The 22,782-nt window shown below is 45.2% G+C and overlaps 3 protein-coding genes across 3 annotated transcripts; 1 reads left to right on the top strand and 2 right to left on the bottom strand.

The window, feature by feature from the left end:
* Positions 1-2,627: 2,627 nt before the first annotated feature.
* On the top strand, positions 2,628-5,249 carry LOC124672825 (F-box protein At3g07870-like). Its single transcript, XM_047208991.1, has 4 exons — positions 2,628-2,741; positions 3,425-4,812; positions 4,892-5,011; positions 5,157-5,249. Exons 2-4 carry the CDS (start codon positions 3,508-3,510, stop codon positions 5,247-5,249), a joined length of 1,518 nt encoding a protein of 505 aa, XP_047064947.1. The 5' UTR covers positions 2,628-2,741; positions 3,425-3,507.
* Positions 5,250-15,807: 10,558 nt separating this feature from the next.
* Positions 15,808-16,506, bottom strand: LOC124672824. Its single transcript, XM_047208990.1, has one exon. It carries the CDS (start codon positions 16,504-16,506, stop codon positions 15,808-15,810), a length of 699 nt encoding a protein of 232 aa, XP_047064946.1.
* A 5,137-nt stretch (positions 16,507-21,643) lies between these two features.
* On the bottom strand, positions 21,644-22,339 carry LOC124672823. The gene has a single exon (XM_047208989.1). It carries the CDS (start codon positions 22,337-22,339, stop codon positions 21,644-21,646), a length of 696 nt encoding a protein of 231 aa, XP_047064945.1.
* Positions 22,340-22,782: the final 443 nt, after the last annotated feature.

The following is a 22,782-nucleotide window of genomic DNA, read 5'->3' as shown; positions in this document are numbered from 1 at the left end:
ATAGGGCATATGTTTAATGAAATATGGTTAGGTTTAATTGTTTTCGTTTTTTGTTGTTTTTCACATATACAATGCATCTGCGTGTTGGGTGCAGCGTGCGACCCAAACTGACACGCGGACGCGAACTGTCCGCGTGTCCACGCAGCCACTCAAACGACCTAAAACGAACAGGCCCAACATCTATTTAGATCGCCGCGTTGGAGATGCCCTTACCGCCGTCGGAGAGACGTCGCCACAATGCAGGGAGTCGAGCGGCAGCGCTTCGTGTCTCGGGCGACTGCATATGCGAAGGGGTAGCGGAGGTAGCGATTCCATGCTAATAGGGAGGGTCAAGCCCGACCCGGAGGAATGGAACCTGGGTGCGCGCGCACCCATTTACGAAGAGTTCAAAAAATTGCTATTTAAAAGTTTCCAAAAAATGTGAAGTAAAATTTTGCATGTAGATATTATGTTGATACTTACTCGTGTGTGTTTTCACGGAAAAATACCATTGTGTGTGGCCTGCATAAAAATGACAAAATGTCCAAATGGGAATAGTGAACAGGAATTGTACTATTCACAGGAATAGGAATTTGCATTTTGTCATTTTTGTGTAGGTCACACACAATGGTATTTTTCCGTGAAAACACACATGAGTAAGTATCAACATAATATCTACATGCAAAATTTTACTTCACATTTTTTGGAAATTTTTAAATAGCATTTTTTGAACTTTTCATAAATGGGTGCGCGCGCACCCAGGTTCCATTCACCATTTCCGGGGTCAAGCCTCCAAATTGTTCCCTAGAGAAAAACGTTTCGGACGGAGTGGGCTGGAATTCGGTTATGTTTCTGTGGCAATAATTCAACACACATCCAAACGGTAAAATTATGGGTCCTAATTCCAATTCCCAAATTTTGAGCCCAATTCACTGCATCTAAACACTGTAGGAGAATGCAAAATAATATGTTTATTTCGTAAAACTAGTAGTCTAGACTACTAAAATATTCCCAACTTATATGCTAAATAAAAAGTGCACAAATTGTTATGGCAAACTAGCAGAGTAATGGGAGGGCGTCATTTTATTTAGTGAATGGGCTTGCGCGTATCTCTAGGTTATCAATTTGGCCAATATAATATTATCTGTATAATATAAAAATTATATCATTAGAAAGTAGAACATCTAAACTTTATAGTGATATATATTTGGTAATACACATGTTGCATTATCAACGTTAAATTTACGACATATAGATACATGTAAGTCCTATGAACTGAGACGGAGGGAGAAAGTAAAACATCATTTGGACATGAAATACATTTATCCATCTTCAGTCTGTAGACTAATCATAATGCTATTTGCAATACATTATATGAGTGATTGTATATGTAGCTGTATGTAATCGTATACATATACAAATCTTCAGATGTTGATATTTTTTATGTTAAAAATATAAGATGTTGATATCAGATATGTACACCAAAGAATAACTAATATTTTATTTTATTACTATTTGAGGTCCAAAAGATATGTACATCTATGATAATTTTTGCATTCAAATAAAAAAATTCTTGGCAGAGATGAATACTACATTTGGATCGTTAAAGTGGACGTACTATTTGGATAGTTAATGCTGGCGGCGCGGCTAGGGCTGGCTCCCGGTGTTGCATGGGGAGTAGGGGTGTAAACGGATCGGATCGGATTTTGCTCATACCATATCCTCTACCATATATTTTTTCTCGAATTCGGATCAGAGTGGATATTCATCGATTTCGGATTCGAATGCGGATATATCAGTGTGCGGATTTGAATCGGAAATGGAGCGGACTCGAACCGGAAATAAAAGTAATCGGATATATGCTCTCATCGGTAGATAGTTATAGTTCTTGCAAATCTTGAGAGAGCTTTAAACTTTTAGTTTTGTAAAGTTAAGAAAACGAGACATAATACCCTAAAATTCAAGCATTGTTAGAAAATTTAGATATATACATACTCGCCAAATGAATTTGGTAACTTAATAATTACTAACCTTTCAAGATTGGCCTTTGCTTTTGACTAAAAAAATCAGATTATCCGGTTTTAGACCTTCAGATTATCCTAATAAAATTTCAGATAATCCATATTCGCATGCTATTTGCTATACCGTATCCTATACCATATCTGGAGCACCACTTCGGAATCGGATATCCTTATCCACCGGATCCTTTAAAATTAGATATGGATACCCTAAAACGGATTCCGCGCCGATTTCGGTGCGAAAATTATCCTATCCATTTACACCCCCACTAGGAGCGATGCGAGGAGCACCTCATGTTCTGTCTCTTTCTTGCTCTTTGAACGCACCACGTCTCCTGAACTCATATGCATATTTCAAACATTGGTTACAAAATTCTCCTAACAAACAGTAAAGATAAAAAAATAATAAGTGAACAAGAAAAGAAAAACAGAAATCACCTCTTCTGTTTCCTTGGTGAAGGTCGTCGTGGGTTTCTTGCTGGGCCACGGGCTGCTACCATCACGCCCTCGTCGTGGATCGACAGCCCGTGTGAACCCTCGAATCACAATCCCCAATTTTTCGCTTCAACCTGCTTAACCCTAGTCACAGACCGGACGGCGGCCGGCGGCCGGCGGCCGGCGGGTGAGGGGCCTCTGCTGAGAACGCGAGGATTCGCGCGCGCGAAGTGCAGCGAGAAGACGAAGCTATCAACGGAGTGAAGGGGGGCTTGGGGTCGTGGTGGCTTGCAGTTCGAGTCGGCGTCGGTAAGCTCTGGACCCCCCGCCCTTCTCCCCTCCTTTTTCTCCTCAAAAATGTTTCGGCAAAATTTGTCATATATCGTCCATTTGTTCATGCCAGCTTGTTCCTTTGTTGGTTTTGCCTCGCAAGCAACAACTTGTTATCCCACAGTTCGAGTATACTGCTTAGACATTTCTGTATTACTGTCAGTCACTGAATTAACGTACAAAAGATGATTATTTTCTACTGTTTGCAGCCAGCATTCGCGGTCAATGGTGTATTTTTACCGGCTGATCCGGATTTGCATGCCTTTGTAACCCCAAATTATTATTTTTTGTTTATTTGTCTAAAGTTTGGTGTAAACTGTTTCTAAGCTGTTTGGTCGATGCACTAACGCACACTTTTAATTCCTGCGGGGTGCCATTTTGGTGCATTGCTAGAATTTTGCGGTGAGGTACTTTGTTTTATTTACGGATGTTTAGACATAAAATTTCACCATTATTTGTCAATAGAAATGCCATGCCTGACTCTGCATTTGTTGTGCACCCACGACTTATTTCTTCGTTTACCAATTCTTGGAAGACAGAACCTAAATTTTTCCAAATCGCAAAAATAAAAAGAACCTAAATATGTCAAACTTGCTTCTTGATTTTTTTCGCCCACAAGTTACTTTAATCAGCCCCATAATATTTTTAATCTGTCTTTGCAGAAAAACCTAGTACTAGGGAGATTGGTCAACCGGAAAATCAGGAATTGCTAATTTAAAGGCTGCCTTGCTGCATTGGGTTCACTATGGTTTCTGAGAAAGTCAGTTCGAAGAAGCAAAGAAACGAGGAATGCCTCATAAACTGTCTCCCAAGAGACCTCATCGAGCGGGTATTCTTGAGGCTTCCAGTGAGCACTTTATTGATGTGTGTTGGTGTCAGCAAACCCTGGCGAAACTTGATCCGGGAGCCCCAGTTTGTCACATTACACCTCAAGCATGCGTCCCGTTTTGCCCTCCTATTCTTCGGAAAAGAATCTATTGCAGGCGAACGCCACCCTAGTGACGCTATCCTGATTGATGAAGCATGGTCACAGTCGACATATGCAGTACCAGTGGTTAGGCCTGATGATATTCTTTTTGGTTCATGCAATGGACTTCTTGGCTTATACACAAAGACATCGTCAATCAAGATAGCTAACCTTGCAACTGGTGAATGCTTGCATCTGGAGAAACCTGTAAAGAATCTCAAGGGTGACCACTTCTCGTCATATAGCTTTGGATTTCACCCATTGACAAAAGAATACAAGATTACACACTTTCTTCGTGATTGTGTTGAGGATCACCCTGAGAATAAAGACAGATTCAAGTTCATTCAAGTTTATAAACTTGGCGATGAGACATGGAAAGATATCAGAACTCCAGAAGACTTAAGCTTGAACTGTGTGAGAAACTCTGGTTCAATCAACGTTGATGGAACAATGTATTGGCTAACTGAAGATATGGCAGCTAACTGGCATCATGCTGTTATGTCTTTTGATCTCGGTAAAGAAAGTTTTGCACGGATACAACTACCAGCATCAGTACCTGAAGATTGTGCTTCTGGTGGTCCTCGTCGGTATTGGATCAGAGAAATTAATGGGAAGATAAGTATAGCAACTGCTCAAACTCATCCTTCTCAGCCGACAAGGCTTGTTGGTGAGCTGCAGATCTGGACACTTGACAATAAAGCGGAGCAAAGGTGGAGCCAGAAGTATAATATTCTGGCAACAGATTACATTCCGGGACCAAGTTTGGCTCATGGTGAAAAGTTGTTGACGCAATGTCGTGACGGTAACCTATATTCGTATGAGTTGCTTGCGGAGAACGTCACGAGTAAAGTGCTTAAGATGGCGAAGCTGTTAGATTTCAGCCCCCGCAAACCTGACAACATGCAATCCTACATTTGTGTGAAGTCACTTGTACGTCTAGATGTATACAAGAAAGCTGGTATTGTGTGTAGGCCAAACCAACGGGAAGGCTTGGAATCGAAGAAGTGGGAGGCGTGGCAGAAGATGCTCTCTAAGATGGAAGAATTGTGGAGCTGCATTCATCAAAAGGAGAATCATAGTATTGTATGCTGGCTAAATTTAAATTTACCTTAATGAAAATTAGTTTATGGGAAAAATTAACAAATGAGTTGACATTTGATAGGCATCTTCACAACAACTCCGCATACGGCTCAATGCTCTACTACCACATTTATCAGATGATTCGATTCGACAACAAATAGGCATGGAAATTGGTCAAAAGTTTCCAGTCTTTCCAGATCAAGTAATTCCTTATCTATATGAAACTAGCATATCTTTTCTTTTCATATTTTAGTTTGAATAGTCAATAACCATTTGAAGAGCGAAGGCATAATGATGCTTAAGTGCACTTCTATTAGTGCTGTAACACGTCTTGAATGAAACTCCAGAAGGCAAGATCCCTCCGGCGGCTTAATTTGGTAGAGCAGAAGCGGGATAGAGAAGCTTTAGATGCTCGTATCTTGACAAAGGTCTTCTTGTGAGGGGCCGTTGACTTGTCCTTGGAAATGAGCTTCCCACAATGATCTTATCTATTTTCATAAGGGCATTCGGCAATGAAGTGGTTTTGGTTACCATAATTGTGGCAAGTCCTCAATCTTGGACCAACACCCTTTGGAGCACTCGAATTGCCTCTTTGGTTCCCTATTGATTTGAACTTAGATGGGTCTCTCCAAGTAGCAAGAGCAATATGTTCATGGAGATCATATTTGATGTCCTCAGAACTTAGAGGGGTCTCTCAGATGGCCACGAGTCTCCTTCCTGCCAAAAGCCATGCTAAGAGGATCTTCCCACCTCTGGCTATCTATGGAGTCACGCTAACATCCGCTCCGACAAGAGCCAAAGCTTAGGTTTTCACCCAGAGAATTCGAGACTCGAAATGACGAGGGAGGTGAAGGAGCTCCTCGACTATGCCTCCAATGAGGGAGGAGAATTCCAAGGACGCCGACATCGCCGATATCGACTGAGGTTGATGAAATGTTTTCACGCGGAGTTAACTGAGCTTGAGATCGTTGAAGCATGTCTTCCCAAATCATGGAAGCCATGCCCACCTTGCAACTCGTCGTCGCTGTAGGAAGCCCACCATGGCACCTCACGCCACGGTGCTCCCTACACCGCCCGCCGTCCCGGGCTTCCACCCCGCCGACATTGAAGACACTACATCTATGACACTTAAAAATGCTATTAAGAAGCTACTGATGGATCATTCTTTCATCTTTTTAGTGCTTCGTGGACAGGGATATGATGGGGCTAGTAACATGAAGGGTAAGTCTAATGGGTTGAAGAAACTAATTGTGGACAAGTAACCTAGTGCTTATTATGTCCATTGTTTTGCCCATCAAATTCAACTAAATCTTGTCATTGTTGCTAAAGAGAATGGTAATTACGTTTGGTTCTTTCAGCAACTTTCATATTTGTTAAATTTTCTTGATATGTCTTGCTAAAAGATTCCAATGTTTCAAGAAGCTCAAACTGATTATCTCATTGAAGTATTGCAATTGGAAGAAATTGAAACATGCAATGGTCAAAATCAAGAGATGGTTTTGGTCCTATGAACTGGGACAGAGGGAGGAAGTAAAACATCATTTGGACATGAAATACATTTATCCACGGTTGAAATCAGACACATTTCATGCTGCATGGCCAGGGGCACATGTAGAGTCAAGCGGGTCTAGATCCTCTGAAGTTTGAACTGACTGATGTAAAGTTTGAAGTGACTGATGTAGGCGCACACAAATGCGTGAGCGGATGGCGATTACAGTTTGCAGGATTCGCTAACAAACAAAAACGGAAACAAATTTTAAAATTTTAATGTTAAAAAATGAAATGAAGAATAAAAAAACAGAAACCATCGTGAATCGCACGAGATCCCTAAGCAGAGCACTTGATGGATCAAATGCATGTTTGTTACGGCTGCAGCAGCCATGCACATGGAGAGTACAAATCATCAGCCGTGAAACAAATCAAAAACAATGTTTGCACCCATAAGCCGCACAGTAGGTGCGCGTGTCCTCGCGATCGTTCGCCAAAACGAATCCCCAAAAAAGAAGGAATCGTTTCGCCCCACGACTCCAGATACGCGCGCGCGGAGCTACTTAATTCCCACCGATCGCAACACTCGATCCATCTATATACGCGGCTCGCCAAAACAATTAAACATGCTTCACCGTGGAAGCCAATTCTCGCACCGCCGGCCGGGTTAAATAACTTATCATATGGCCTATAATACCAACAAAAATAAAGCGCTCAACTAGTCCATGGATAGAATCATTTACCTGCTAGATCCGGATCCGGCCAAGGGAGCTCGCCCCAGGCATGACGCGGACTTGCTCCACCGCCGCGACGCCAAGAGGCAGGAGTGAGCCCTCTCCTCTCCTCTCCTCGCAAGAGTCAAAGTCTAAGTCGGTCGCACGCGCCAGCCGCACGCGGTACCTTCACCCCTCTTGTTATATATATGAAGGTAGGCCTAATAGTTTTTGTCTAAATCTTGGCCCCAATTTTTCCGTCACCATCGGGCTTTACCGCCCCTGTTATCTTTGTTTTCACCGAATAGTGGAGGGAGCCACCTAAGTCACGCGCGCTGATCGTGATCTCAATCCTACCCTTTTGGAAAAGGTAGGTTGGGATAAAATGACACAACAAAAAACTCTACCTACCAGTTGTACAAGGAGAGTTCCAAGGAAAGAAAAAGGCCCCATAAAGTAGGAATTAATTATTGTATTTAGCTGCGGGCGAACCAATTTTCCGCCAACGATGAGCTATTCACCACCATAAATCATGCCAGATTACAATAACGTCGTAGCACCATGCATGGAAACAAACTTTACATCCCGGATTTTTTGGTTGCTATAGTGGGAAGAACATATGTAGGAGTATTTCAATTCCCTCTTCTTTCGGCAGCCTGTTTGTTGGAGAGCGGTGGATAGGGGGGTGGATGGAACGCTGAGATGAACTGTGCCACATATTGCGCTACTATTTTCGTTTTCCCCTACGAGGAAGGGAAGTTCGGCACCTACCAGTTATGCAGCCTGTATAATGTCGGGGTGATCCATGGAAAAAGGAATTAATTATGTGACTGCTCTGAGGGGTCATGCATGTTTTTCGGGTGCGGACGACCCATTTATATGCCGGGTTGTTAACTCTTTTATTTTAAAGCTCACCCATCGTTAACTCGATTCATACATAAGCGACACGGATCTCTTGGCTATTTTCTTTTTCGTTCAAATCTCTAAGCTAATAATTTTTTTCTCCACCAGGTTTCGCCGTCGCTCCTTTTTTCTTTTCACCGAATGGTGGAGCGAGCCACGTAACCCCTTGTACTCACGCGCGAGCTTATGGTGATTTCCTAAACACAACAAAAACAACGCCTACTTTAAGGAGGGAGAGATCTAAGGAAAGAAAAAAAACCGTAGATTAGAAAGTAATTAAGTTACTCTACCCCGTAGCCCATTTTTCTATCTGATATAGTTAACAACTACCTATTCTCCTGGACACCGCACAAATCATGCCGGATTACCAATATCAGCTCACCATGCATGGAAACAAACTTTAAATCCCGGATCTCTTTGCTACAAATTCGTTCCATTATGTTCGTGTACTTAACATGGTAAATGTCCTCCGTAACGCGCTTGATGCATATGTTTTATGAGGCACAACTCCTATCAGCAAATACTTTCATAATGTCCGTCCGCTTCACTATTTCCACCATACTGGTTTATTGGGACCCTTTATCGTTTTGGAAAAAAAAATTAGGCACAATTTGGCAGTTAATAGGTGAATTAAGCTCGGTGCCAAAAAAAATCGTCTCCAGCGGGTTGCGCTACTATTTATGTTTTTTCCTACCAAGAAAAGCAATCCAAGGAATTTTGGCGCCTACCAGTTATTAAAGAGAGTGATCCATCGGAAATTCAATTCGGCTCCCGGGTGCGTATGCTCCCTATACCAAAAAATTATATTTCGAGTTGTCAAAAAAATTGACAAAAAATTCTACATGTACATCTTCATAATATATGTGCATTCGTCAAGTTTCACGAAAAATTAATATTTTTTGTGGTCTATGTAAAAAAGAGAAAATTTATCTTGTAAAAAGTATTATTTTTAGCACTGAGTTTTGTCTTTTTTACACACGTCACATGACAAGTCTATTTTTTATGAAACAACTTTGTGAGCGCATATCACGTGAAGATGTACGTGGGAATTTTTCGTTTCAATTTTTTTAAAATACAAAATATTTGTAAGATGAATTTCAAAAGAGAGGGAGCATATGGTCCCATGTTCCAAAACACCACTCTCGTGATCCATGGAAAGAAAAGGCCTCATAAGTTAGGAATTAATTATGTGATCCCATCGGCAGCAGTCATGCATTTTTTTTTGCGAGAAATCCACCGATCTATTAATAATCATCAACAGTAGTACAAATAAGCCAAAAGGTAAAGAAAATTACAAATTGGTACTCGAACGACCTAGCGACGACTACAAACACTAGCACGAGCCGAAGGCGCGCCGCTGTCCTCGCCCCTCCATCACCGGAGTCAGGCAAAGCTTGTCGTAGTAGAGCTTGTTGTAGTAGACAGACGGAAAGTCGTCATGCTAAGGCCCCAAAGGACCAGCGCACCAGAGCAGCAACCATCGCCAATGATGACAACCGTAGATCGGAAGAGACTATTATGAAACCACACCAATAAACACGAAAACCGACCGGATCCCAGGAGATCCGATGGGCACACAACTCCACGCGCCCTCCGTCAGCGCTAGATGCACCACCGGAGCGAGGATAGATGCATATTTAACATCAAACTAATATAATACAAAACTATATTTCAGTATTGACCTACTGATGTTAATTTAGTTTCATAAATCTTGCTATTCTTTTAAGGAGTTTTGAACTTATTATTCATGGTCGGATGGAGTATGCTTTCTCAAGCACAGCTCAAGTCACTGAAAAGGCTTGGTTGTCCGTCCAAATTACTAAACCTTTTACTACATACTTTTACAAAATGGAGTCTAGCATCACATAGCTATATTGTTCAAGCAGGCTCAACTCGAACGTAGCAACTCCTGGTGCATTCAATCTAACGTAGCAACTCGCACTGCCACAAGCCTCTTCTTGATTCGATTTGGTACAAGAACGCATAAGGAAGACCACTCCTTGTTTCAGAAAAATGAGACCATTAGGCCTAGCAACTGGTACTGTGATTTAGTACATGCATGTAGAGGTTAATTAGCAATACGGTTTTGAAAAACAAATTAGCATCATCTACACTGTTTTTTTATTTTATTTTGATCAGACAGCAAAATACATGATAATAGAAACCACAATCCTTTGTTATGTTTAATACCGAATTCAACTCACATGTTCACTAATAAGACAGAAATTCAAAATCGAAAATGAAGATTACAGATGTACAATATATACAATTAATACTACAATTCGACTCAACATTACAAGAATCGGCTTTTGGCTGGCATCTATGTGGGCGACTGCACATTTCATCAATGAATCGAAACCATAAGCAGTAGTAGCCAAAATATTCAACCTCTAGCTGAACCAACCATAAGGAACTTAGCAAGCAAGTAGCCACAAAGCTCATGCCCCCTCCTGTCGCAGGTTCCGGCGGCTTGAAGCTGCACTTCACTGCCGAGTTGGCCGCGTCCATCGATGGAAACGGCAGCATGTGGCGGCCATTGCTCTCCTGCTTCTCAGCTTTGGCAGGTTGAAGATGATCACTAAGCTAGCATTTAGAAACAGTAGGTCGCCAAAACATCAGAGCATCATGCAAAGCATCTATGTGGACGACTACATAGATATACTTGGCCATTACTACTGCTAAAAAAATGGAACATGGAAATCCCATTGCCTACATTCACATTCAAAGCAACCATGTAAAAACAAGATACTTGGCATTTCACTTAGCACACGAGTAAAATCAACCAAGGACAAGATACACGGGTTTTGGTTACCGGTCGGGTAATCTGGTCACCGCCTGGTAACCGGATATCCCAAGCACCCCCAGGAAACCGATCTACCGAGCAAAAAATATCGAATTTATTTGAATTTTTTGAATTTAAACACCGTAATATAGATAAATAGTAGCTCTCTCGATAATTATTTATACTAGCTTGTGGCGCACTGGCAGCGTCATGGTTAGTTCGAGTCTTGTTGCTGTTATTTTTGTTCAATTATCAGTTTCACTTAAGGATCTATAACAGTTCACAAGGAACATACAGTGGGAAACAAGGTAATATCCCAGGAAACAAGATTGACTTCATAGATATCTTCACATAATCACTTTTTCAATCAATGAACTATATAGCAGGTGGCACTAACACTAACCAGCAGCATCGTATTGTCTATATATGAATTTTCAGTTGGTGGCCAATGGCAATATAGCAAAAATATATACCAGTGAATGGCATAAGAGATATTTTATACCTCCAACATGGGGGTCACCATTGGTGGCCAACACCTCAAACCCACCGTTGTCAATGTTCAGGATGCAGACATTGAAAGTACCACCACCCAGGTCAAAGACAAGGATGTTTTTGTCACTGCCCTTCTTGTCCAAGCCATCAGCAATAACAGCAACAGTTGGCTCACTGATGATCCTAGCAACATTCAGGCCAACAATCACACCAGCATCCTTTCGTCGCCTGCCTATGGTTATCATTACCTGAAAGTCACAACACACAAGATAAGAAATTAGGTCAAGGTCAAAATTAAATTCAACTGGATAACTAATATTTTATAATTGCTGATCTAGTATATTAGGTAGAAGCACCTGCACCTTTGGTAATACTTGACTAATCATAGTATATATGCATTTCTTCTAAAACAACAAGAAGATACTATTAGACAAATATTTCTTTTAAAACAACAAGATACTACTAGACAACTAGATCTTGGTCCAGCCATTATTGTGCAAGCAATAATATAAAAAGACTGACTCTTAAACAAAGAACTTCCACATCTTAAATTGAACTGCCCAACCTTGGCCAATAAAAATTAATGAACGTGCCATGAAAAACTCAACAACAGACAAGGATCACAACTTTAGCTACTATATATGTTGTACAAATCAGTTCAAGCATGATAGAAATCTGAATATTGTACGTATCATAAAACTTGAACCAAGACCATGTACAGTTCATGAGGTAATCAAAATGGGGAGAAGAAAGCAAGGAGGATAGGAGTCACCTAGTTTCTTTGTCAAACTCAAAACAGGCCCAACGCTGAATGCTACGGGCAGTAGCCAGGAACTACTGTGAACTCAATCCATAGCAAAGTTGATTTCTAATGCTGGTTCATGGATCTCTGGGAGTACTTCAACAGCAAGCAAGGTTACTTCATATGTCTCATTGGGACATAAAGGCATAATTTCCCCTTTGCTGTACAAAGAAAATTGAATTAGTAGCAGTAGCAATAGCATGTACATCATTAGTCTTAATTATGTCCAGAATTGAGTGCTTGAAGCCTAGAAGTCGCTCTACTGCTCTTGTGTGTATACAAGAACGTGTAAGCAGTACATGCAATCAGAGTTATACAAGAGTAGTCAGAAAAAAGGACCTAGATGACGGAGGTGGTGACAGAGCAGAAGAAGGTGCTGGAATCCGATATCACCGACAGTAGCTGCTGCATGACTACAATGTCGTGCAATTCCTAGCAAAATCACCTTCTGCTGCATCTGCACTATATCTTCCTGTCCTCGAATTTGTGACAATCAACATTGTATCGCAACAAACTCCGGAAACCGTGTCCAACACTAGGATGAGGTAGAAACAGTACAAGTTATTCAAAATTTGTAGGAGTCAAATCTTAAATATTGTACACAGAATTCAAAGTGCATAAGCCCCTAACTACGATGTTGACGCAGTTTCAGATGGCCTAAGCAAATTTCAAAAGTAGCAAAAGAATAAGGAAAACTAGCTTGTAAGAGCACACGTCCATATGTAGCAAGAATAAATTGCAGGAAATATTTTACTATCGGCAAGGGATTTTGAGCAATGAATTCAAAATTACAACATTGAAAGTAACTAGTATTCAAGTACATTGTACAGTTCTGGATTTTATACGTAAATTTTGGATATGAGGAACCCACCAAAAGCAAGTCAGAATGCATTTTAAGACAAAAATGAAAGAGGGTGTTTTCTTTCTGAAAAAAGGGATAGGGATAGAATGACGTCTTTCAGCTGCATGTTGGTATCTTGGAGATGGAGACGCCAGGGGGCCATTGCCCACTCCCAGCGCCCATCTAGCCTTCTCTAATTTTGCGAGACCATATGCACTTCATAAGGGTTGATGGTTAACGAAAATCTATTGTTACCTCCAGTGATTAATATTAAACACACTTTTTACCTCCAGTGATTAATATTAAACACACTTTTTAAACCACATGGCAAAAAGCAGCTTTGGGGGACGCGGCTGTGAACGTTTTTTTATCCGACGCGCCCCAAATCTTTTTGGAGGACGCGACTGGAGATGCTCTAAATCTGTAACCGTAACTTGCACATGTCTTTAATTAAACCTGTGAGACTAAGTCGAATTGTATTTGTTAAAATGGCAATGACCGTACTGAGGTATGGTTAGGGTCAGGGCCAGAGTCTATTCTGGGCTCCCTTCTAAGGGATTGTAACACACCTATATATGATTAATACAATTCCTTTACCCCCGCAAAAAAAAAAAAAATGGCTGTAGCTAGAGCGAGCCATGTTTTATGCGTTTAATTATATATATGGTTTTAAGATTTTGGAAACTCCTTAATTATCATAAATAAGCACGATGGGGCAGGTAGTAAAGTGGAAGGAAACGACCGTGCGCGTGAATGAATGAATGAAGAGAGAAAACCGCGCTGACGTTGGCTTGAAACGCGCAGTATAGGAGCTACTCGATCGCGTGAATGAAGAAGAGATGCAGAAAAGGAGAGCATAAAGTCCAAACCATGCGCGCGTATACAAATAATGCTGCATCCGCGAGGACTTGGGGAAAAAAAAAGGTCGCAGAGAAAGGACGGCGCGATGGTTTTAGCAAGGAATAAAATGTTTAAAAGGGCGCCGGTTAAAGCATCCGCCACCGCCAGGATTCTTGAATAATTAATGTGCAACCGCGCACTTAGGCAGGGACGCCAACACACGGCGACGACCCAACGAGTTGCGCGCTGTCACGTCAAAAAAAAAAAAAAACGAGTTGCGCGCTGTGGATGGGAGGCGGTGGAGTTGTGTCCGCGCGCGTGAGGGGATGGGAGGGCGGTGCAGCTGGGTCCCACTTTTGGTTTCCTCTCTGCCAAAAGGACCGCGCCAACCTGCGTCGTTGAACCGGCCTGCTCTGCCTCCGCCGCTCAACATCCAGCGCAGCGCAGCGCAGCGCAGCTGGACTCGGTCACGGACTGGATTGACTACGTAAAATAGGCATCGGTCGTTGCCTCTGTTTGTCCAGCGCAGCGCAGCGCATCGCCTCCCACCTGATCCAGGCCGGCCGGCACCACGAAAACCAAACCTACACCAAAATTCCAGCCGCGCGCCACCACGCACGCCCTGAATCTGATCGCCCATGGACGCGATCTACAACGCCCACTGGGTTGGCAGCTGCGCGCCCCACGAAAAACTCTTCGTCAACATCCTCTGCCGCCTCCCGCCCTGCACGCTCGTCGTCGCCCGGCTCGTCTGCCACAAGTGGCACGCCGCCGTCGACGACAACAACCTCCTTCCGGCCGAGTACAACCATGTGACGTGCGGCATTCGCGTCAGCAACTACGGGGGCCACTGGGGGTATTGCTCCATCGCCCCGACGGCGAGGCCTTGGCGCCTTAAACCAGGTGACAAGGAAAGGCGCCATCATGACGCCCCTCCTGATGACAACAACAACTACCTCCTCCCCAGCGGCTTCAGCAACGTCGATGGCCACTGGGTGTATCGCTCCATTGCTCGCGCGCGTGACAACTTTGTGCTGAGCAACTACGGAGGGCGCTAGACCTGGGAGTGATCCTTCGTCGCCCCGACCACATCGTCTCGCAGAGAGAGCGGCCAAACGCGGAGTAGGTCCGGACATTGTAACGGTAGCAAAAGCACCCAAGTGTTGCCTCATAATTCAACTCCTATATTTTATTTTATTTTAGATGATGTAATCCTTCTGCTCATAACCTATTGAACGACGTTGTACATATTTAATTTCAGTATGGACTCCGTAAAAAAGGTGAATATTTACTCTTCCCCTTATTATTTGTTCGGTAGCTCATAACTTTGCTAAATATGACAACATATATAATGTGACGCACCAAAACTGGTACTATGAGGATTCTACCGTTTTTGCCAAAAAAATCCACGCAATATCAATTCAGAGATGCCCACCAGCAACAAAGCGCATGTCGAAACAATATCAATATCTGTTAAGCGGTCATGTGCGCTTAGCAGACCGGCGCAGGCCCTGGTCCGATTTAATACACCTTTGAGGGAGTATTCTCGAAAAACTAAGTATTGGGCCAGACTTGATCGGGTGCTGATTTGTTAACATATTTTTGTCATGAATTTCATACACGAGTTGATAGACAGTGAAATAGACGATGACATCAAGCATGCCGTGTGCTAGGGACTCAAACATAAGATGCTTTTGTTGTTAGTTGGTTTCAGAGTTTTAGCATGTATCTCACTAATAGTTATTGAGAGCACCCCCGATTTTTTTTTATATTGAGATCCCGGCTTAGATCATGTGATCCTCCATGTATCTCTTTCAGAGTTTCAGCATTCCACAAATAGCATTGGTTTGAGTATGATTAGTAGGTGAGGCTGTTGAAGTAACCGCACTGCAGATTATCCATGTCAAAGTAGTGTTCATTGCGTAGATACAATTGACTGAACTAGAGATTAGTTCGGGGCTGAGACATATTGATGCAAGTAAGCTGAAAGCGCATACAGAATCCAACAGGATGATTAGCTAATTAACTGACAACATGAAGGAAAAGACACATGGACTCGAGATCAATATGGCAGGAGCAGAATCTATCTGAAATCTAAAGCAGATTGCATGCGTGCATGTTCACTCCAAGGTCCAAGCTAGTTGATCCTGGTGGCGTGAGCCATGAGCACTCGCTCGAAGCTGGGATTCAGCAGCACCTTGACCACGGCGAGGGCCTCCTCCTCGCTGCGGATGTTGGCGCGAGTCTCCAGCATCTTGGTGAAGGGCCCGTCCCACTTGCCGGTCCTGTTGGCGCGGAGGATCTCGTAGGACATGGTGTCCCAGTGCTCGATGTAGGGCAGGTGCTCGGCCTTCACTCGGGCTCCGCTCTCCCATCCGCTGCTGACGGTCTCGTGGATGGGCTGCAGCCGCTGGGCCTCGGATAGCATCACCTTGAGCGACGCCAGCGCCCGCTTGAGCGGCTGGTGGTCGGCGGTGGTGGCCGGGTCGTAGGCGAACATCACCTGGGCCGCGTGCTGCATGGCATCCCGCCCCAGCGGCACGTCCGGCAGGTTCGCGAGGCCGCCGATGAGGTCCTCGTAGCTGTCGCCGAACGGGAGGGGCGTGGACGTGGCGAACAGGTGCTCGTGGCCAGGGAAGGCTTGCCAGTCGCCCCTGCCGTTGGTGAAGCCGGGCAGCGAGAGGTCGTGGGTCTGCATGCCCACGGAGGTCTTGCCGTCAACAGGGGCGTGGCCATGAAGATTGACGACGATGAGTGCAGGTCCATCGTCTTTGGCATCAGCAACTGCTCCGGCGAGAGCGAGCATGAGGAACAGGAGGAATGCTGGTGCAGCCATGGCGATCGATCGAGATGTGTATCTGTATTCTGTGTGTCCATCTCTATCTCTTGGAGGTATATATGGTGTGGCTGGCAAAGGAGAAGCACGCAGTTCGCATAGCACAGCGGCGGTTAATAGTGAAATCAGCGAAAAAGGCGTGACTAATCTGTTGGGACAACTTTTTGACCGGCATCAGGCGCGTGGGGAAGAGAAAGGATGGTTTCGATCCCAAGCTCTAGTGTGTGATTCAGAGTAGTACTCGTGCTACCGCACGTGGTACAAGTGATCATGTAGACTGGTTTCCCTCTCTTTATTTCAAAAATTCCACCTTGCAGTATAGAGATGGATTTAGTGTTAGGAGAATGCAAAATAATACTATGTTTATTCCATAAAACCAGTAGTCGAAATTTGTTGTTGGAATCAAAGGGTGTATCCAGTTCTAATTCTTGTTTGTATGGACAACACATGGAATTTGATGTTTTTTCGAATTTGGACACTATAAACTTGATGTATATGTAAAAAAAATAGCATGTGTATATTACAATGTATATATTATTTCGCACACATATTAAAACAGTATAAACGGAATAGTGTGCTCATTAGCCGGTGCTTTTAGGGTCAAACGAGGGTGTACTTGTAGCTAGGATCTTTTGACCAGATAAACATTACGTAGCTCTACCACTGAGATCAAACCTATATGGGCAGAAGCCATGAAAACTACATCGCTCTGAAGCATTTTTTCCTGTAACTCCATGATCGACCCGGCCAGATACTGGCCAGAAATTGGCCGGAAACCATGGCCGCCATTCCCCTACCTCCGCCACTACCCCCAGCCGCCACCGTTTCATTTCTAGCTGCTCTCCCCAGCTCTATCTTCGAAGTTTGAACTAGGATTTCGGACGAAATCATGTAGGGCTGGACGAGGGAGAGGAAGAGGACATCCGGAATTGGAAGAGGACGGCCGGACGAGGAGAGGAAGAGAGAGACGAGGGCGGGGAACCTACTTAGGGCATCTCCAACGCGGCGACCCATCCCACGTCCGCGCGTCCGGATGGGTCGAATTAGACAAAACTACAGCCCAACGCGGCCACGCATCGCAAATGCGGATGGCCACGGTGTCCGGAACGACCCAAACCCGGCCCAAATCTGGGCCAGGTTTGCGTGACCGCGGATGGCACGCGGCGTCCGGTCGCGTCCGCCTGCTCGCCTCCCTTGGGCCCATCTGTCGGTGGGGGCGCGCGTCATATTAAATGTGGACTGGGAGGGATCTATCCCTGTCCAGTCCACTCCTCACTCCACTCGACAGTTCTCCACACGCGCAACCGCCGCCATGGCCCCAAAGAGGGCTTTCGCTCCCGGCGCCAACGACGGCGAGGCTAGCACCACGACAGTTCAATTAGCACCACCGTATCACCCAGGAGAGAAAAGATGACACTTTTACCATCAAACACTGCACCACCAGGTCACCACGTTACCTGGGTTAGAATTTCTAACTTTGTTTGAGCATTATCTTACATAACTCCTCAATCCTTGCCTCCATGATGACGCGATTCTTTTATCCTTCTTCTACCTTGCTACTGAGCTCATCCATTTGATCACGATGACTGCTCACAACATCTAGCAGCTCTGCGCTTCCTCTCTTCTCTATCTCCAAATCTACAACAAGGTTGCTAATCTTTGATCCAAAAGAACGCACGAGCCCCACATTTCAAAGAAAAAATAGGTTTGGCTGTATTTTTTAGAGGATAGAACCAGGGCCTCACTCTTTTATCCTCTATGTGCTATAGGTTCAGAGAGCTGCTTTTCCATCTCAGTTTTGGTTTGCAAATAAGAAAATTAAGGTCATGAAAAGCAACATGATAGCATTCAACTTACTGCAGATTCTTTGAAAGCTTACTTACAATTACATCTTGTACCCAATTACATCTTGTACTGCGGTGGAGAAAAGGGCGCGGTCTCAGTGGCGGCGCACCATGGCAACGACGCGTGCTACAGTAGAGGGCGTGTTGGCGGCGGCAGGAGGGGGGAGTTTAGCGGTTGGGGACACGTCGCGCCTCGTTTTGTAGCGCGCCGAATATTCAGCGTGCGGCAAAAAATTTAGCGTGCGCGTTTTTTACCCGTGTCTGCTGAAGCGTCCGTCTTCGTTGCGTGTTCTAAACTGAACCGCACAGTATACAACGGAGATGCTCTAAGGTTGTATCAAAAAAAAAAAACGGAGATGCTCTAAGGTGTCGGATTCAACTAGGAATACGTACGTGCACGTGCATATATGTCGATCCGAACCGGCTCCTACAAGTCAACCTGGAACAGATCCACACGTATTTTGTTTCCAAATTAAAGATCCACTACACGTAGTTGGACTCGATCACGGACTGGATCGACTACATAAAACAGGCATCGGTCGTGTCCTTGCCTCTGTTTGTCCAGCGGAGCGCATCGCCTCCCACCTGATCCAGGCAGGCACCACGAAAACCAAATCAACACCAAAATTCCAGCCGCGCGCCACCACGTACGCCCTCATAAAGGCGGAATATTCTTCAGTGGGAGGCGACGTTCCCGTCGACAGCGAGGCGCCTGTGGTGACTTCGTCAATCTCAAGACCCGCCGGATCAGTTATTCAACGCAGTCTCTTGGAGGTGCTCATAGGGGTAGGATGTGCGTGTGTGCGTTCATAGGGGTGAGTGTGTACGCGTATGTATGAGCGTCTTTGATTGTACTGTATTTCGCAAAAAAAAAAGAATCTGATCGCCGATGGACGCGATCTACAACGCCCACTGGGTTGGCAGCTGCGCGACCCACCAACAACTCTTCGTCAACATCCTCTGCCGCCTCCCGCCCTCGACGCTCGCCGTCGCGCGGCTCGTCTGCCACAAGTGGCACGCCGCCGTCGACGACAACAACCTTCTCCCGGCCGAGTACAACCATGTGACGTGCGGCATTCGCGCCAGCCACCACGGGGGCCACTGGGGGTATTGCTCCATCGCCCCGACGGCAAGGCCTTGGCGCCTTAAACCAGGTGACAAGGAAAGGCGCCGTCATGGCGCCCCTCCTGATGATGACAACAACAACTACCTCCTCCCCAGCGGCTTCAGCAACGTCGATGGCCACTGGGTGTATCGCTCCATTGCTCGCGCGCGTGACAACTTTGTGCTGAGCAACTACGGAGGGCGCTAGACCTGGGAGTGATCCTTCATCGCCCCGACCACATCGTCTCGCAGAGAGAGCGGCCAAACGTGGAGTAGGTTCGGACATTGTAGCGGTAGCAAAAGCACCCAAGTGTTGCCTCATTATTCTACTCCTATATTTTATTTTATTTTAGATGATGTAATCCTTTTGCTCATAACCTATTGAACGACGTTGTACATATTTAATTTCAGTATGGACTTCGTAAAAAAGGTGAATATTTACTCATCCCCTTATTATTTGTTCGGTAGCTCATAACTTTGCTAAATATGACAACATATATAATGTGACGCGCCAAAACTGGTACAATGAGGATGCTACCGTTTTTGCCAAAAAAAAATCCGCGCAATATCAATTCAGAGCCGCCCACCAGCACAAAGCGCATGTCGAAACAATATCAATATCTGTTAAGCGGTCATGTGCGCTTAACAGACTGGCGCAGGCCCTGGTCTGATTTAATACACCTTTGAGGGAGTATTCTCGAAAAACTAAGTATCGGGTCAGACTTGAGCGGGTGCTGATTTGTTAACACATTTTTGTCATGAATTTCATACACGAGTTGATCATTGTGTTTATTGGTAAAAGACGGTGAAATAAACGATGACATCAAGCATGTCGTGTGCTAGGGACTCAAACATAAGATGCTTTTGTTGTTAGTTAGTTTCGTAGTTTCAGCATGTATCTCACTAATAGTTATTGAAAATCTCACTAATAGTTATTGAGAGCACCCCCGAAGTTTTTTTTTATTGGGATCCCGGCTTAGATCATGTGATTCTCCATGTATCTCTTTCAGAGTTTCAGCATTCCACAAAATAGCATTGGTTTGAGTATGATTAATAGGTGAGGCTGTTGAAGTAACCGCACTGCAGATTATTATTTATTTATTTATTTATTATTTTTTTATTTTTTTTTAGGGAAAGGCAGCACGGCTGCTTTCATTACGTAAAGATAGGGGCCATACAATGGAAGTAGAACTTCCAAAAGTACATGAAAAAGAAAAGGGAAAAACTAGCTACGAAAAAGGAGAGAAAAGAAAGAAAGGTGTGGGCTTTGCACAAACACACCGAGATACAACCGAGAGGACCCTAATCTGGTTCCAACGGTCTGTGTAGCAGACCCTGGACAGAGCGTCTACCAGCTTGAACCCATTCAGCGCCCTCGGCGATGATCTTATGAAAAACAGCCTCCGCCGTGGTTTGTCGTTGTCTGAAGATACGATCATTGCGCTCGATCCAAATATTCCACCAGACCAGCGGGACGATGGCTCTCCAAAGTTTGGACTTCGTCTTGTCGAGGCGCTGCCCTGAGGAACATAACCAGTCGCTCGGGTGGGCGTCATGTGGAGGGCGAAAGCTTAGGGGCAGCGTCGCTGCCCCAAGGACTCTGGTCCAAATATCTTGAGCGAAGGGGCAGGTCATCAGAAGATGTGAAGCAGTTTCAGGGCTGGCACGGCAGAGCGGACAGAGGGGATCATGAGGGCAACCACGCCTAGCCAGAACGTCTGCCGTGAGGCACTTCCCCTGCACCGCGAGCCAGGTGAAGAATTTGCACTTTGGAGGCACATCTGCCCTCCAGATGATCGACGGAAAAGCAGGTCTGATGGTGCCGATGTATTGCATGGCGTAAGCCGAGCTCGCCGAATATGCGCCATCTGCGGTCCACCGCCAGGTTAGAGTATCAGGCGTCCCCGGCGTGAGTCTAACCGGTCTCAGCACTGCAGATTATCCATGTCAAAGTAGTGTTCACTGCGTAGATACAATTGACTGAACTAGAGATTAGTTCGGGGCTGAGACATATTGATGCAAGTAAGCTGAAAGCGCATACAGAATCCAACAGGATGATTAGCTAATTAACTGACAACATGAAGGAAAAGACACATGGACTCGAGATCAATATGGCAGGAACAGAATCTATCTAAAATCTAAAGCAGATTGCATGCGTGCATGTTCACTCCAAGGTCCAAGCTAGTTGATCATATCCTGGTGGCGTGAGCCATGAGCACTCGCTCGAAGCTGGGATTCAGCAGCACCTTGACCACGGCGAGGGCCTCCTCCTCGCTGCGGATGTTGGCGCGAGTCTCCAGCATCTTGGTAAAGGGCCCGTCCCACTTGCCGGTCCTGTTGGCGCGGAGGATCTCGTAGGACATGGTGTCCCAGTGCTCGATGTAGGGCAGGTGCTCGGCCTTCACGCGGGCTCCGCTCTCCCATCCGTTGCTGACGGTCTCGTGGATGGGCTGCAGCCGCTGGGCCTCGGATAGCATCACCTTGAGCGACGCCAGCGCCCGCTTGAGCGGCTGGTGGTCGGCGGTGGTGGCCGGGCCGTAGGCGAACATCACCTGGGCCGCGTGCTGCATGGCATCCCGCCCCAGCGGCACGTCCGGCAGGTTCGCGAGGCCGCCGATGAGCTCCTCGTAGCTGTCGCCGAACGGGAGGGGCGTGGACGTGGCGAACAGGTGCTCGTGGCCAGGGAAGGCTTGCCAGTCGCCCCTGCCGTTGGTGAAGCCGGGCAGCGAGAGGTCGTGGGTCTGCATGCCCACGGAGGTCTTGCCGTCAACAGGGGCGTGGCCATGAAGATTGACGACGATGAGTGCAGGTCCGTCGTCTTTGGCATCAGCAACTGCTCCGGCGAGAGCGAGCATGAGGAACAGGAGGAATGCGGCTGCAGCCATGGCGATCGATCGAGATGTGTATCTGTGTGTCTATCTCTACCTCTTGGAGGTATATATGGTGTGGCTGGCAAAGGAGAAGCACGCAGTTCGCATAGCACAGCGGCGGTTAATAGCTCAGTACTGCAATGAAATCAGCGAAAAAGGCGTGACTAATCTGTTGCGGCAACTTTTTGACCGGCATCATGCGCGTGGGGAGAGAAAGGATGGTTTCGGTCCCAACCTCTAGTGTGTGATTCAGAGTAGTACTCGTGCTACGCACGTGATACAAGTGATCATGTAGACTGGTTTCCCTCTCTTTATTTCAAAAATTCCACCTTGCAGTATAGAGATGGATTTACTATTAGGAGAATGCAAAATAATATGTTTATTTCATAAAACCAGTAGTCGAAATTTGTTGTTGGAATCAAATGGTGTATCCAGTTCTAATTCTTGTTTGTATGGAC

This window comes from Lolium rigidum, chromosome 7 (assembly GCF_022539505.1).
Source record: "Lolium rigidum isolate FL_2022 chromosome 7, APGP_CSIRO_Lrig_0.1, whole genome shotgun sequence".
Classification (NCBI taxonomy): Eukaryota; Viridiplantae; Streptophyta; class Magnoliopsida; order Poales; family Poaceae; genus Lolium; species Lolium rigidum.
This window is presented reverse-complemented; position numbering and strand designations above follow the sequence as displayed.

What these genes read in the sequence shown, in the direction of transcription:
- LOC124672825 (XM_047208991.1), top strand. Translation starts at nt 3,508, where the DNA reads ATGGTTTCTGAGAAAGTCAGTTCGAAGAAGCAAAGAAACGAGGAATGC. An exon ending in AAAAGGAGAATCATAGTATT is followed by an intron (nt 4,813 to 4,891) that starts GTATGCTGGCTA and finishes GACATTTGATAG; the next exon opens with GCATCTTCACAACAACTCCG. An exon ending in TTCCAGTCTTTCCAGATCAA is followed by an intron (nt 5,012 to 5,156) that starts GTAATTCCTTAT and finishes ATGAAACTCCAG; the next exon opens with AAGGCAAGATCCCTCCGGCG.
- LOC124672824 (XM_047208990.1), bottom strand. Translation starts at nt 16,506, where the DNA reads ATGGCTGCACCAGCATTCCTCCTGTTCCTCATGCTCGCTCTCGCCGGA.
- LOC124672823 (XM_047208989.1), bottom strand. Translation starts at nt 22,339, where the DNA reads ATGGCTGCAGCCGCATTCCTCCTGTTCCTCATGCTCGCTCTCGCCGGA.